General features: G+C 48.1%; 1 protein-coding gene across 1 annotated transcript; it reads left to right on the top strand.

Annotated features, from left to right (window-relative positions):
* The first annotated feature begins 296 nt into the window (after window positions 1-296).
* On the top strand, window positions 297-11,667 carry LOC125449002 (GMP reductase 2-like). The gene is made up of 7 exons (XM_059641773.1): window positions 297-455; window positions 1,014-1,187; window positions 2,561-2,642; window positions 3,897-4,003; window positions 5,359-5,401; window positions 7,571-7,730; window positions 9,282-11,667. Exons 1-7 carry the CDS (start codon window positions 312-314, stop codon window positions 9,460-9,462), a joined length of 891 nt encoding a protein of 296 aa, XP_059497756.1. The 5' UTR covers window positions 297-311; the 3' UTR covers window positions 9,463-11,667.
* Window positions 11,668-16,094: the final 4,427 nt, after the last annotated feature.

The raw sequence follows: 16,094 nt of genomic DNA on the forward strand, positions 1-16,094 counted from the left end.
GATGCAGTGGGTGGAGGGGAAGAGCTGGGCTGGTTTTGGGATGCAGTGGGTGGAGGGGAAGAGCTGGGCTGGTTGTGTGGTGCAGTGGGGGGAGGGGTAGACTGATCGTTCTCCTGTCATAGCTCACATTTCTCTGTTATTATTCCTGTTTGCTCTGTCACTGCAGGCTCCCCAGAGCTGGAATTACCTCTCTAAAATATTTGCTTTAAACCATTTTAAATCTGCCCCTTTATCTGAGGATTTTGGTCACCTGCCCTAACATCTCCCAAATTGATTGCATTTTGATAATCACTCATGCAGAGTACCTCGGCATGATGTGCCAGTACCAACCCACTAGCCATGTCACCTCTGTTGTTTGTTTTCCCACGCAGTTCTCACTCTTCACCGCTGTGCACAAGCACTATACGTTGGAAGAATGGAAAGAATTTGCCACCAGTAACCCAGATTGTCTGCAGGTGAGGACGAGGGAGGGGGTAATTCAGGGGCAAGGGTGGTTTCAGAGTTCAGAACCGACTGGGATTGTGGGGACAAGGTGTTATTGTGTGGATCTGTTTTGAGGGCAGAATTGGGCATTGGGAACATTGTGGGCGAGAAATCTGTGCAGGAGAGATGTTGAAGAGGGCATCGATGGTTATTTGGATAAAGATGGTGTGCAGGAATATGGGGAAAAGGCACAGTGGACCGAATGGCATCCTCCTGCTGTAACAGTTCTGTGATAGCAAAAGCAGGTCGTGTGTTTTGGTGGGAAGACCAGGGAGATGGCTCAATATTTGAGATGTGAGAGTTTGGTTTGGGTAACGGAACAAGGGGATCTTGGAGTAAGCCACAGCTATCGTTAACAGTTGTACTGCAGATTAGCATGGCTGCCGGCATAGTAGGACAAGCTGTCAGCTTTATTTATTAAGGGATAGAGGGGCCCTCTTGTGGTGCAGCAATTGTGTTGAGTTGAGCGAGGTGTGTGAGATCCAAGCACCGTTCTTCACTGTCTGTCCCTGGCTCCACCCTGTTCACAGAACGTGGCAGTGAGTGCTGGCATTGGCTCCAACGACTTGGAGAAGCTGGCAGCCATTCTGGAACACGTGCCCGACATCCGCTACATCTGCCTGGACGTTGCCAACGGATACTCGGAACACTTTGTGCAATGTGTGAAAAACGTCAGGAAGAGATTTCCGGATCACACCATCATGGTAAGCCGGGAGGACCTCTACGTTACCTCCTGCTGCTGCTGCCTTTTTGTCCCCCTGTGGACTAACCAATCGGGTACTCTCCTACGATTGTCACATCACCATGAGCAATAGTACATGAATAGGGAAGGTTTGGAGGGATATGGGCCAGCAGCAGGTAGGTGGGACTTGTTCAGTTTGGGAATATGATCAGCATGGACTGTTTGGACCAAAAGGTCTGTTTTCACATAGTATAAGTCTATGATAAGTACTCCCCCCTGAAAAATTTCCTCACTGTCCACCACAATTTTCTTCCAGCAATAGCTGCAGGACCATTTATGGCTACCCAAGTGAGGTCCAGGACTGAGCACCTCTGATTTAGCTTCATAGTGCTGTACAACATGAAAACAGACTCTTCAGTCCAACTCGTTGACACTGACCAGATATCCTTTCTTATTCTAGTCCCATTTTCCAGCTTTTGGCCCATATTCCTCTAAACTCTTCCTATTCATATATCCACCTAGATGCCTTTTAAATGTTGTAATTGTATCTGCATCCACCACTTCCTTTGGCAGCTCGTTCCAAACACGCACCATCTTCTACTTAAAAAAGTTGCCCCTCAGGTCCCTTTTAAAACTCTCTGCTCTCACCTTACTGCTATGCCCCTCTAGTTTTGGACTCCTTTACCCTGGGAACAGACCTTGACTATTCACCCTATCTATGCCCCTCATGATTTAGTGCCTGATCCAGATTATGTCACCTCCATGACCACTGCCTCTCTATTGGTACTAATCCAGTCCCTCAGGCTTGCTGCACCATTCCAGAAGATTGTGGCTGATCTGATAGGGTGGATGCCCTCACCTTCACTTTGCTGCTTATCCCCCCGTAACCTTGTATGCTCTGGCTAAAAATCCTGTGATCTGTATGCCCTTGTATGTTGTGATCTGCTTGTACTGCTCGCAAACAAAACTCTCTCATTCTGCTAAACCCCAATGAGCACAGGCCTTAACCTGCTCAACTTCTTGTCATGAGACAAACCTCCCCCACCCACTTCATCCCAGGGGATCAGCCAAGCTAACCTTTTTCTCTGAACTGTTCCTAATGCAAGTAAATCTGTGGCTGGGTGGGGAGTCCAAAACTGTTTAAAATAATTTAGGCAGAATCTCAGCAATGACCTGTAAAGATTTAGTCAGGCTTCCCTTCCTTGGCACGGGTTGCCAGTCCCCACCCCTACCTAGAACCCAGTATGGTTTACATCATGATCTCCTGTAATGGAATTTCTTTGATAAATTGCTTCCCATATTCTGCCAGTTTCCTGTCTCATGCCCAGTCTGAATACGACCCTGTTGAGTGTAAATCCGGGCTTGTAATCTGTCCTATCAAACTTATCTCCCTAGGCAGGAAACGTGGTGACAGGTGAGATGGTGGAGGAGCTTATCTTGGCTGGAGCTGACATCGTCAAAGTTGGGATTGGACCAGGTAATTATCAAAGAGAACATAGAGGGATGGTCTGCCAGGATCATGAGAATGTGACAGTGCACTGGCACTGTCTGCTTACTCAAGGGGTGCGCCAAGATGTCAGCATTGTGGGTCTGTGCAGGGTCGTGTGTCCTTTCCATTGTGCAGTATTAACATACCCTGTCTTCTTACTTTTGGAACTTTTTAAAAATCATTTCAGGCGATATGGGTATTGTTTACTGGTCCAATATTTATTGCACATCCCCGGTTGCTGTGGAGTAGGTGGTGATGAGCTGCCTTCTCGAATGCTGTAATATTTGAGGGACAGGGATGCTGACAGTGCTTCTAGGAAAGGAGCTTTGAGATTTTGACCCAGCAACGCTGAAGGGTCTGCCAATGGATTTCCAAGTCTGGATGGTGAGCACTGTGGAGGGGATCTTGGTAGTAGTGTTATCCTGTATCTGATAGTCACCACCCAGAAGGATGAGGCTATCAAGGGTTCAGAAAGGACGCTGTAAGGAGACTTAGTGAGTTTCTGTAGTGCATCTTCTAGATGGTACATACGGCTGTTGCTGAGTGTCAGTTATGGAGGGAGTGACTGTTGAAGGTGCTGAATGGAGTAACGTTGGTCCTCGATGATGTTGAGCTTCTTGAGTATTGTGGAGCTGCACTGAGGTTGCTGTGGTTTGGAATCACATGTAGGCCTGACCAGGTAAGGGTGGCAAATTTCCTTCCCAAAAGGACATTAATGAAGGTAGCTCTGAGGAAGGATCATTAGACCCAAAATGTTAACATGTCACAGATGCTGGCAGACCTGCTGAGCATTTCCTGCAATTTCTGTTTTTGCTGTTGCTAATGAAGATAGTAGTTGCCTGGCCTCCATTAGACCTGACATTCCACCATTTTCTGCGATGGAATTCAAACCCATGTCCTCAGAACATTAGCCTGCGATTCTAGACTGTGACATAGGATCTGTGCTGCCACCGCTTCCCTCGAATTCGTCAGTATGTGCTTCGTTGACTTTTTTTGTGTAACTTTGACTGCTTTTATGTGTGGGCGTGTTTGAGTCTGTGTGTATGGTTATGTACATGTATGTATTTCTTGTTCGTAAGTGTGTACAACTTCGTGTGCACTTCATCATCTGTCTGTACATGAGTGTCCACACGTCTGTGTATACAATGGAGCTGTAGTTTTGTTATGTTACTGTGCCTCTACATGGGGCGAGTTTGGCATTCGAACTTTTCAACGAACTATTCTGTGTTTTTGTCTCCTCAGGCTCGGTGTGTACAACCAGGATAAAGACAGGGGTGGGATACCCACAGTTGAGTGCAATAATTGAGTGTGCAGATGCAGCCCATGGTTTGAATGGCCACATTATGTCGGTGAGCAGACAGAGGGATGCACTGTCATATTCACTACCTTGTTGCAGATGTGTTCACCCTGGATTAACTCACAGTGACATTGAACCGCCTATGTGTAACCTACTCCGATTCCCAAATCATTCTTGTCCCAGTGCTGAAACTTTACTTACTTTACTCTTTAAAACACCTCTTCATTGGAACTCCAGTCTGCACCAAGAGCACCTCATTTAGATTCCAGTCTGTAACTCACTCCCGGTATCTGTTATTCTGTGTATATGATGTAGAGGTACTGGTATTGGGTGGACAAGGTCAGAAATCACACAAAACAAGGTTATAGTCCAAAGATTTATTTGAAAACACAAGCTTTCGGATCATCACTCCCAATTCAAGTGTTAGTGAGAGGGCTATTCTGAAGGACTGGATCAAAAGTCTGGACCAGCCTGTTCAGTTGACAGGTGTGTTCTTTGGTTGGATCAGCTGTCTCTTCCCACCATTCGCGCATGCGAGTCTGCAGTGTGAATTTGTACTTGCACATACATTCTATTTTGTTCAAAAGGAGCACAGTATGTAGATAGTCAGTCAATAAGGTGTTTTACAAATTCTTACTTTACAAATAAAACCAATCTGATTTCAAACTAAAACACAAACAGATTCTAAACAAGGCCTCACACCTAATATGCATTGTCTGATCTAAAATGTCACTTCTCCTTTACACTGATAAAACCTTTAGTTCTCTCAGGACAGGGACTTGAAAGGAATTTGGGGATTTACAGAAACACACTAATCATTTCAGTCTTTTAACTCATTAAAGATTTAACAGCATCTTAGGTTTGTTTAGTACATCCTCATCAGTGGTGTGGCTCTTTCATCTTTTACTTACAAATTCTGTGTCTGATACCACCTCCCTCACTAACACCTGAAGAAGGACTGAGGCTCCAAAAGCTTGTGTTTTCAAACAAGTCTGTGGGACTATAACCTAGTGCTGTGTGATTTTTGACAATTCCACACATAAACCACCCTGAACCCCCTTGGTTAGGTTCCGGTCTGTAACTCACTCCCGAGTATCTGTTATTCTGTATGTAAGCCACACTGAATCACTCAATTACATTCCAGTCTGTAACTCACTCCTGGGTGTCTGTTATTCTGTATATTAACCACCAAATCGATTGGATTCCAGTCTGTAGCTCATTCCTGGGTATCTGTTACTCTGTAAAAAGCGCTCGATTTGTTTGAAGCATGTAGATCCATTTTCTGAAGCCTATGTATCATGAGAAGTTCATCAGTGCCTCAGTGTATGAGTGGCACCTGCACCATTTTGGAGTTAGTCTGAGCTGACTTGTAGGTATTCAGTGTTAATGTGGAATTTCTCTCAACAGGATGGAGGGTGCACCTGTCCTGGAGACGTGGCCAAAGCCTTTGGTGAGCCCCTATCTCTTGTTGAGGCTGTATGCTCCATCAAAACCTCAGTGACATGCTGGCAGTGGTGGGAGAAGTAAATGAGGCTCCCCCTACTGAGTTTCTCCACTCAAACCAGCTCACCTGTCTGGTTATCAAATATTGCCAGCTATCTTGCATTCCAGGTGCCTGCCTGCCTTGTGGGTGGAGTGCACCCCACCACAAACCTGTCACCTCCTGTATGCCTTCGTACAGGATTTGATGTATAAATTCATCTGTCACGGGCCTGGCCCAGTATCCATCCACAACCAATGTTAGCCAATTGTAACCGAATTTGTCATGCTGCAGTGCCTCTCGAGGTACAACATCCACCACCCCCTTTAACCTCTAGGGGAGCCGATGGCCTAGTGGCATTATTGCAGGACTGTTAATCCAGAGACCCGGGTTCAAATCCCGCCGCGGCAGGTGGTGAAATTTGAATTCAATAAATATCTGGAGTTAAGACTCTAACGATGACCATGAATCCGTTGCCAAATGATAGAAAAACTCACCTGGTTCACTAATGCCCTTTAGGGAAGGGAACGGCCATCCTTAACCTGGCCTGGCCTACATATGATTCCAGAGTCACAGCTAATGTGGTTGACTCTTAACTGCCCTCTGGGCAATTAGGGACGGGCAATAAACGGTGGCCCAGCCGGTGATCCTTCATCGTGTTAATGTGTAAAGGGAAAAAGCTATAGGCAGCTCCCCGGCCTCACTCATAGAGGAAGAAGTACGAACAAACCTGTCCTGCTGATTTAGTACTGATCTGACACCCAAAAACCAACTCCTCTGTCCGAAGATCACAGCTGCCCTTCTACAAAATAGAACAGAGCACCTGTCTTCCTCTGTCTATTTCCTGCAACCTGTCGCTTAACCTCATGTTATTGCATTGCCGCCCCCACCCCAAGTCACTCATAGAATCCTGACAGTATGGACACATGCCAAAGAGCCAATTAAGTCCATACCAATCCTCCAAAGAGCATCCCACCCAGACCCTGTAACCCTGCATTTCCCCCTATAACCCACCCTAACCCGCACATCCCTGTGCACTATGGGTAATTCCCCACGGCTAACCCACCCTGACCCGCACATCCCTGTGCACTATGGGTAATTCCCCACGGCTAAACCACCCTAACCCGCACATCCCTGTGCACTATGGATAATTCCCCACGGCTAACCCACCCTAACCCGCACATCCCTGTGCACTACGGGTAATTCCCCACGGCTAAACCACCCTAACCCGCACATCCCTGTGCACTATGGGTAATTCCCCACGGCTAACCCACCCTAACCTGCACATCCCTGAGCACTATGGGTAATTCCCCACGGCTAACCCACCCTAACCTGCACATCCCTGTGCACTATGGGTAATTCCCCACGGCTAACGCACCCTAACCCGCACATCCCTGTGCACTATGGATAATTCCCCACGGCTAACCCACCCTAACCTGCACATCCCTGTGCACTATGGGTAATTCCCCACGGCTAACCCACCCTGACCCGCACATCCCTGTGCACTATGGGTAATTCCCCACAGTTAACCCACCCTGACCCGCACATCCCTGTGCACTATGGATAATTCCCCACGGCTAACCCAACCTGACCCGCACATCCCTGGGCACTATGGGTAATTCCCCACGGCTAACCCAACCTGACCCGCACATCCCTGGGCACTATGGGTAATTTCCCACGGCTAACCCACCCTAACCCGCACATCCCTGTGCACTATGGGTAATTTCCCACGGCTAACCCACCCTGACCCCCACATCCCTGTGCACTATGGGTAATTCCCCACGGCTAACCCACCCTAACCCGCACATCCCTGTGCACTATGGGTAATTCCCCACGGCTAACCCACCCTAACCCCCACATCCCTGTGCACTATGGGTAATTCCCCACAGCTAACCCACCCTAACCCGCACATCCCTGTGCACTATGGGTAATTCCCCACAGCTAACCCACCCTAACCCCCACATCTTTGTGCCTGTGGGAGTAAACCCACGCAGACACGGGGAGAATGTGCAAACATCACACAGACAGCAGCCCGAGGGTGGGATTGAACCCAGATCCCTGGTGCTGTGCGGCCGCTCATCCTGTCAGTCTCTAATCTTTGCATTTCTACCTCTTACCACCCATCAATTCCCATCCTAGGTGCCGGTGCAGACTTTATCATGTTGGGTGGGATGTTCTCGGGGCACACCCAGAGCGGCGGTGAGATCTTCGAGAAGAACGGCAAGAAATACAAACTGTTCTACGGGATGAGTTCAGAGACTGCGATGAGGAAGCACGATGGGGGTGTTGCCGATTACAGGTAGCAGTGTGTGTGTGGATGGACGGAGTAATAACCGTGAGGGTGGCTGGATAAGACAGTCCAGGCCAGATAGGCCAAAGGTTTTGCCCCACCTTTTCAAGATCTGACCATCACCCCCTTTGACATTCAGTGGTGTTACCATCGCTGTGATTCTCCCATTATCAACACTCTGAGGGTCACCCTTGACCTGAATGTAAACAAACTTGTCACCTAAACACAGCAGCTACCAGAGCAGGCAGATTCTGCAGCGAGTCACTCACCTCTTGGCTGCCGAAAGCCTGTTCCACCAACGACAAGGCACAAGTCAGGAGTGTAATGGCATACTCCCCACTTGCCCTGGATGGATGCAGCTCTGACAACCCTCGAGAAGCTCAACACCGTCCGGGGACACAGCAATCCCCACTTGATTGGCACCTCATCCACAAACACTCTCACCCTCCACCAGTGACGTTCATACGCAGCAGTGTGTATCATGTACAAGATGCGCTGTAGAAATTCACCTGTCTACGCTGTGTGCTGTGCAGTTTCCTCCCTAATCCTTACTGCCTCTCCATCTTAAAACACATCTTTGAGCTCAGTAGAAAGGTCTGACTACAACTGTATTTGGCATTGGTGAAATTTCACCTGGAGCAGTGTGTGTGCAGTTTTGGTCTCCTTAGCAAGGGATGTACTTGCATTGGAAATAATTCAGAGAAGGTTGATCGTTGGGATGAAGGGGGTTTATCTTGTGAGGAGAGGTTGAGCAGGTTGGGCCAATGCTCACTGGGGTTTAGAAAAATGAGAGGTGATCTTATTTGAGACCATCAAATTCTGGTCAGGACTTTCACGGGATGGACGCTGAAAGGATGTTTCTCTTTGTTGGGGAGGAAAGTTTAAAAATGAAGGTGTCTCCCCTTGAAGAGGGAGATTTCTTCACTCAGACGGCAGGAGTCTGAGGAACTCTCTCCCCCACAGAGCAGTGGGAGCTGGGTTGCTGAGAGTTTTGAATAAAAAGGGTGAAGAGGGAGTGGGGACAGGAAGGAAAGTGGGTGGTGAGGCCACAATTGGATCAGTCACACAACCAGCCATTTGGAGATGACCAAAGGGATGTCACCCCCACTTCTTGTCACCTCTGCTTCCTTCCTAAAGCAATTTTTTTACTACCACTTCAGTGGGCAGATGGTCGTATGGTGGTAATGTCACTAGGCTAGTAGTCCTCAGGGCCTGGAGCTAATGCTCTTCGGAGAGGGTGGGGATACATGGAATTTAAATGCCGTGAATAAACGTGAAATCGGGAGCTGGACTCAGTCACAGTGACCACGACAACTGTCATTAATTGTGGTAAAACCCCCATTGGGTTTAATAATGCCTTTTTAGGGAAGGAAATCTGCCATCCTTACGCACCCTGGCCTCTGTGTGACTCCAGGCTCATAGACATATGGTCAGCTCTTAACTGTCCTCCGAAATGATGAAGCAACCTCCTCAGTTTAGGGGGACAGTTAAGGACGGGTGATGCCATCCCATGAAGAAACAAAATAAAAAGCACCTTCTTTTCTGGTTTGTCCGTCACAGGGCGTCGGAAGGAAAGACGGTGGAGGTGGAATTCAAAGGGGACGTGGAAGAGACAGTCCGGGACATTCTGGGTGGTGTTCGCTCCACCTGCACCTATGTGGGAGCGGCCAAGCTGAAGGAGCTCAGCCGGAGGACCACCTTCATCCGTGTCACACAGCAACTCAACCCCACCTTCAAGTAGGACCCACCAGCTTTACTCTGTCCCCATCCCTGGGACGTGGGGGGGGGGTTGGGACAGTGTAGAAGAAGCTTTACTCTGTATCTAACCCCAGGCTGTCCCTGTCCTTGTCTCTAGGTGTGTTTGATGGGGAAGGGTTGAGGGAGCTTTTACTCTGTATCTAACCCCGTGCTGTCCCTGTTCTGGCAGTGTTTGATGGGGAACAGTGTAGAGGGAGCTTTATTTTCACTTTACTTTTCCCACCTCCAAAATCCTTGATTATGTTGTCATCTCACAAATCTATTCCCATTTTCCACTGCATTCTATGGTTGAGCATTTCCAATCAGGTTTCTGCACCCGACACCCTGGGAAATTGCTTAATGAATATTGGAAATGAAATTGTATGCAGCTGGAGGGAGAATAAATTCTCTCTCCTGGCCCTTCTCACTGTGCCGTCTTTAACATGGTCAGCCACTCAGTTCTTCCAGCATCCCCCTCTCTGACCTGTCGTCCAACTCTGTCCTTGGCCCCATTCTCATCGAACCCCTGAAAGGCAAGTAGTGCTTACAAAGTCCTTCCTTCCTGCACAAGCAACATTCCATCTGGTGTCTCCCAAGGACCTGCTTTTTCTTTTGTTAGTAGCCCAGCAGAGGCTATTTAAAGAAAACTGAGAGATCGGTGAAAACCTACTGAAATATCTTTAGCCAAAGAGATGATAGCCTACAGCTTCTGCAGTGTCCACAGGTCCCTAAGGCCTGCAGTGCCAGGAAGATTTGTCTGCTCCTTCGCTGTGGAAACTCAAACTCAGTGGAAAATGGGAATAGATTTGTGAGATGACAACATAATCAAGGAAGGGCAAGGCTGATGGATCTGTCCTCAGCTTGCAAATTTTCATCCACACAATATCCCCTCAGGGACATCAGTCCAAAGCAGAGTGTTACTTTTCGCTCACAATACTCAGCTCTACCTCACTGCTGCGACAACCTCACTCAACTCCTTCGCTGTTGCCAAATTATCAGATCACTTCTCCCACATCCAAACTGGGAAGCTGTCGTTTATGTTCCCTGGCAACCAAACCTCAACAGTACTGTTGACAATAGAGTGTTGTATTTGATTTCAGCCACATGTTTGAGCTGTTACTAAGACTATCTGTTTCCACCTCCATAACACTGCCTGCCTTAACCTACCTGCTGCTGAAACCCTTGCCTGTGCCTTTGGTTATCCCCAGCTTTGATTATCCTGACTCGCTCCTGTCTGGTCTCCCATTGTACCCTCCGTAAACACCAGCTCATTCCAAGCTCCAGTGCTCAGGTCTTAACCAGAACCAGGACCCTATTCCCCATTTGTACCCTGGTGCTCGCTGACCAGCACTGGTCTTCCAGTTAAGAGAGAGTTTGAATTTAAAATTCTTATTGTCATTTTCAAATCCCCCATACCCAAATACTCCATGACCCTCCAACATTTCTGCACTTCTCCCCTTGATTTTCATCGCTGCACTGGCGGTGGCCATCCTCCAGCACTTTCCCACTCTTCTCACACTCTCTCTCACACACACACACACACACACACACACACACACACCTCCCTTCCACACCCCTCTCTTGTCCTTTGAAACCAACTTCTTCAATTGAGCTTGTCTGACATCTTTTTGTATGGTTCAGTGTCACGTTTCACTGCCTTGTATATTTCGGAAGCACCAGGAAGTTTAAAGTCACAGGATAAATTGAAATTGTTGTTTTCCACCTGCTACGAGAGTTAGTCTCAGTTACCTCTAGTGCAACAACCATCTGCTTCAGTCACCTATGAGTTGTGTCTGGTACCATCTACTTAAGATGCTTGTATGGGTCATAGCTGTGACTACCTGCCTACAGTGCTTGTATTAGTCACGTTTGGGACCACTTTCTTAAATGTCTGGGACCACCTTCTTACAATACCTGTACGGATTGTACCTGGGTCTACCTCATAATGATGTCGGTACAAGTCACATTTGGGCCCACTTGCTGTACACCCCTAGTTGGGACCACATTTTTAATCAGATGGGTGCCAGTGTCTGCGAGTGGAAGGGATGAGGTTGGAGTCAGCCACCGCATCGATATTTTCTTTGGAAACACCGACTGTGGCTGCGATCCCACCACCAGGTTGCCATGTACACAGGAGCGGTCAGCTGCTGCCATTTATTTTGCAATCCCTTATGTCGGAGGAAAAAAAATAAACAAAAGCAGAGTGTCAGCAACTGATCAGTGACTGTTGCTGTCTGTTCACATGGCACTCCACATCTCTGGGCAGCTGGAAGGCAAACTGCACCAGACTAATATGGCCCCGACATTAGTCAGGGCAAGAGGAGGCAGAGACACTTTCCCTGAAGAGAGGGCCTCTCCGATATTCATAGATATTTTTGTGGGCGGGGAAGGGGAGACAGGAGAAAGGAAAGGGATGGACTGCGGGGTTACAATTTCTTGACAGCAACTGTTGACAAGGTACAAGTCAGGAGTGTCATGGGATACTCCCTGCTAGCCCTGGATGGGGGCAGCTCTGACAACACTTGAGAAGCTTGACACCATCCATCCCCGCCCTACTCCGTGGGCACCACACCCACAAATATCCGCTCCCTCCCCCACCCGCTGATGCTCAGTCACAGCAGTGTGTACCATCTACAAGATCCCCTGTAAAAACTCACCAAGGCTCCTTAGACAGCACCTTGCAAAACCCACACCCCTCTGCCATCTAGAAGGACAAGCAGGTGGTGGATACATGGGAACACCAGCCCCCTGCGAGTTCCGCCTCTGAGCTACTCCCCATCCTGACTTGGAAATGTATTACCCTACCATGAGTGTCAGAATCCTGGTATTCCCTCCCTTAGGGCACTGTCCTTGTCCCTAACCCTTCCCACTCGTCAACCTGAGTGGTTCTGGAAGGCAACTCCCCATAATCCTCTGAAAGGGGAATTAGGGATGAATGCTGTGCCTCACCAGCAATGACCAAGTTATTTCAATGCACAAAACCGAACAACCAGAAACAGCTGATCTCAGAAAGAACTGCCCTGGTAACTAGCCATGAGCCAGCCTTGCAAAGTTGGCACATAGGGGGAGTAATGAATGAATAGAGGGTTGTAAAGAAATAATTAGACAGTGATGGAACATCATCCCCCCTCCACTGTTTCCATCCCACCACAACCACCCTCCTGCATTGCCAGGACTCCAGAAGCAAGCTCAGATCCCAACGCACGCTTCAGAACGTCTCCCCCACCCCTTCCCCTGACAGCCATCATGGATTGTGATTAAAAACTCCATCACGTTCGCCAATGCCACCTCCCTTGAAGGAAGGAACTCTTCCCTTCCTCACTCTGGCTCTACATGACTCCAACAGACCAGGTGGTCGACTGTTAACTGCTCTCATGGAGAGGTGGTGTCTTGCAGCACAGACGCAGCCCTTAGGCCCATTGAGTCTGCGACAAGTCCAACTTTCCACCCTTTGGCCGAAAGCCTTGAAAGTTCTGACGTGTCAAGCGTGCTCTGAAAGGGCCCTCAGAGTGATACTTCACCAGATCCCATAAAAACTCACCGCTAACTCTGTCAGCAATTCTCAGTGAACCTTATGATGAAAGAACTGGAAGGAAACGGACCACCGTTTATCTTTTAAAATCTATATACAAATATATTAAACATTGATATATGGATACTCGACTGAGAGGTAAAATGTAAAACTGCAAAGGATGATGCCAATTGAGTTTTAAAAATATACGTAGGTATGTATTTTCATGGGATGCGGGTGACGCTGACCAGATCAGCATTTATTGCCCCAACCGTAATAAACCCCCGCGAGCAGTTACAAGTCAACCTTGCTGTTGGAGTCACATGAAGGTCAGACCCAGTAAGGACGGCAGATTTCCCTCCCCGAAAGACATTCAGGAAGTAGTTACGTGGATGTCACAAGACTAGCTGTAAATTCCAGAGATAACACAGTGTGGAGCTGGAGGAACACAGCAGGGCCCGGGCACTATCAGAGGAGCAGGAAAGCTGACGTTTCAGGCCGGGACCCTTGGTTGGTCTGAAGAAGGGTCCTGATCCGAAACGCCAGCTTTCCTGCTCCTCTCTTGCTGCCTGGCCCTGCTGTGTTCATCTCTGACTCCAGCATCTGCAGTTCTTACTATCTCTGCTAATTCCAGACTTGCTTTTAACTGAATTGAAATTTCACCATCCAGCCGCGATGGGAGTCAAAGCTGTGTCGCACAGGATTGTGAGAAATCAAAAAGTTGTAGTCTGTTCGGTGCCCTGGCTGCACCATCGGATAGGATTGTGGCTGATGTGACATTCCTCACATCCACTTTCCTGCCCTTTCCCTGTAACCCTGGATTCCCTGACTGATCAAGAATCTCTCCTAACATTAAATATTCACAAAGTCTCTGCCACCCTCCCACAGCTCTCTGTGGCACTGAGTTCCAAAGAATTCTGAGCAAAGAAATTTCTCCTCATCTCAGTCATAAATTGGCATCCTTTTATTCTGAGACTGTGCCCTCTGGTGCTAGACTGTCCCATGAGGGGAAACCTCCTCTCAGCATTTCTCCTGTTAAGTTCCTTAAGAATCCTATATGTTTCAATGAGATCACCGCTCATTCTCCTAAACCCCAGTGAGTACAGTTCCAGCCCATTTGGTCTCAATCCCTCCGTACCAGGGATCATCGCAGTGAATTTTCTCTAATTAAGCATCTTTCCTGAAATAAGGGAACCAAACCTGCTCCCAGTCCTCCAGGTGTGGTCTCACTGGCCCCTTGTACGTTTACAGTAAGACATCCCGACTCTTATATTCCAACCCCCTGTGAAATAAGGGACAGCACTCCATTAGGCTTCCTTGTTACCTGTGTGCAAGCTGTCTGTGTTTTGCTCACAAGTCACCTCAAATCCCTTTGTCTTACAGCTTTCTGCAGTTGCTCTCCACTTAAGTAATATTGTTCTTTTGTTCTCCCTTCTAAAATGAACCACCTCACATTTTACCACATTACACTCCCATTTGCCAGCCTTTTTCCCAGTTAACCTATTGACATCTCCGTAAGTTGTTTGTATCCCGTTTTCAATTTGCCTTTCCACCTATTTTTGTGTCATTACAAATTTGGCTACAGTACATGGCCCCCAGGGCATTGTCCTGGAGTGCCAGTCATATAGCACAGAAACTAGACCCTTCGGCCCAACCAGCCCGTGCTGATCCCAAACTAAACTAGTCCCACCTGCCTGCTCCTGGCCCATATCCATCCAAACATTTCTTACTCATGGTACTTATCCAAATGTCTTTTAAATGTTATAACTGTTGCAGCATTTACCACTTCGTCTAAAAGTTCACTCCACCCCCCCAAACTGCTCTGGACAGAAAAAACTGCCCCCGTGTCTTTTTTTCTAATCTTTCTCCTCTCACCTTAAAAATGTGCCCTCTAGTCTTGAAATCCCCCCACCCTAGGGAAAAGATATCTGCCATTCGCCTTATCTATGAACCCTCATGATTTTTCAAACCTCTATAAGGTCACCCTCTCATGCTCCAGGGAAAACAGCCCCAGCCTCTCCTTACAACTCAAACTGCATTGCCAGCAACATTTTGATAAATCTCTTCTGAACCCTCTCCAGCTCAATAACATCCTTGCTATAACAGGGAAACCAGAATTGGACATAGTACTCTGGAAGAGATCACCCCAATGTCCTGTACGAGCTAAACACGACATCCCAACTCTTACACCTCCAAGGTCTGAGTAATGAAGGCAAGCGTGCTAAGCATCTTCCTAACTGCCCCGTTTGTGTGTGGTGCAAACTTCAAAGAATTATGGACCTGAATCCCTGGGTCTCTGCTCTATAACTCTACCCTAGGCCTTACTTTTAATTGTAAAGGTCTCGTGACACGACCACACCACTACCTTCCCCAACAGCAAACAGACTGACAGGTGGCAGTGGCAAACATACAGCAAGGTGAAGATGATGCATCTTGACAGAAGGGAGAGGCAAAGTGGACTTACAAGTCTGAGCACAGACACCGATAGGACTCGTGTCTCGTGTGCATCAATCTTTGAAGATGGTAGGACACAACGGGCTTCACAAGTAGAGGCATGGAGTACAAAAATCAGGAAGTCCTGCTGAACTTCTGGAACGCTGTAGTAAGGCTGCAACGAGAGAGTCGTTTCCAGTTCTCCACTTAAAGAAGGAGATGAGGGTGTTCATCCAGAAGGTGAGGTTGGGAGAAACCGGGGGCTGCTCAGCTCCGAGTAAAGGAGGTTGCAGGGGGGAGACTGACCGAGGCGGACAGAATTGTGACAGGCTCACACAAGGGAGATAGTGGGAAGCTGTTCCCCTGCGCTTATGGCGCAAGGACGAGGCAGACAGAGGTAGATGGTTTTGGTCGAGCGGTGCAGGGATGAGGGGGAGAATTTAGTTTTAAAATGCAGCAACAGACAACGTGGCAGTGGAAACGGAGATAAACAGTTTGGAAAAAGGAAGGTGAGCGGGGAAAATAAATTGTGCACATTGCACGCTCCCTTCTGAAGCTTCTCTCCTGGTGTACGCGAGGGCAATGGCCAGATCGGCTCCCCTACCAGTACCTCCCTCTGCGCTGGGCATTCTTGCTACAGGTAACGCAAGGCACATGGAAAACAGGATGTGAGGCTCTGCACAGTCTCAGCT

This window comes from Stegostoma tigrinum, chromosome 43 (assembly GCF_030684315.1).
Source record: "Stegostoma tigrinum isolate sSteTig4 chromosome 43, sSteTig4.hap1, whole genome shotgun sequence".
Taxonomy (NCBI): Eukaryota; Metazoa; Chordata; class Chondrichthyes; order Orectolobiformes; family Stegostomatidae; genus Stegostoma; species Stegostoma tigrinum.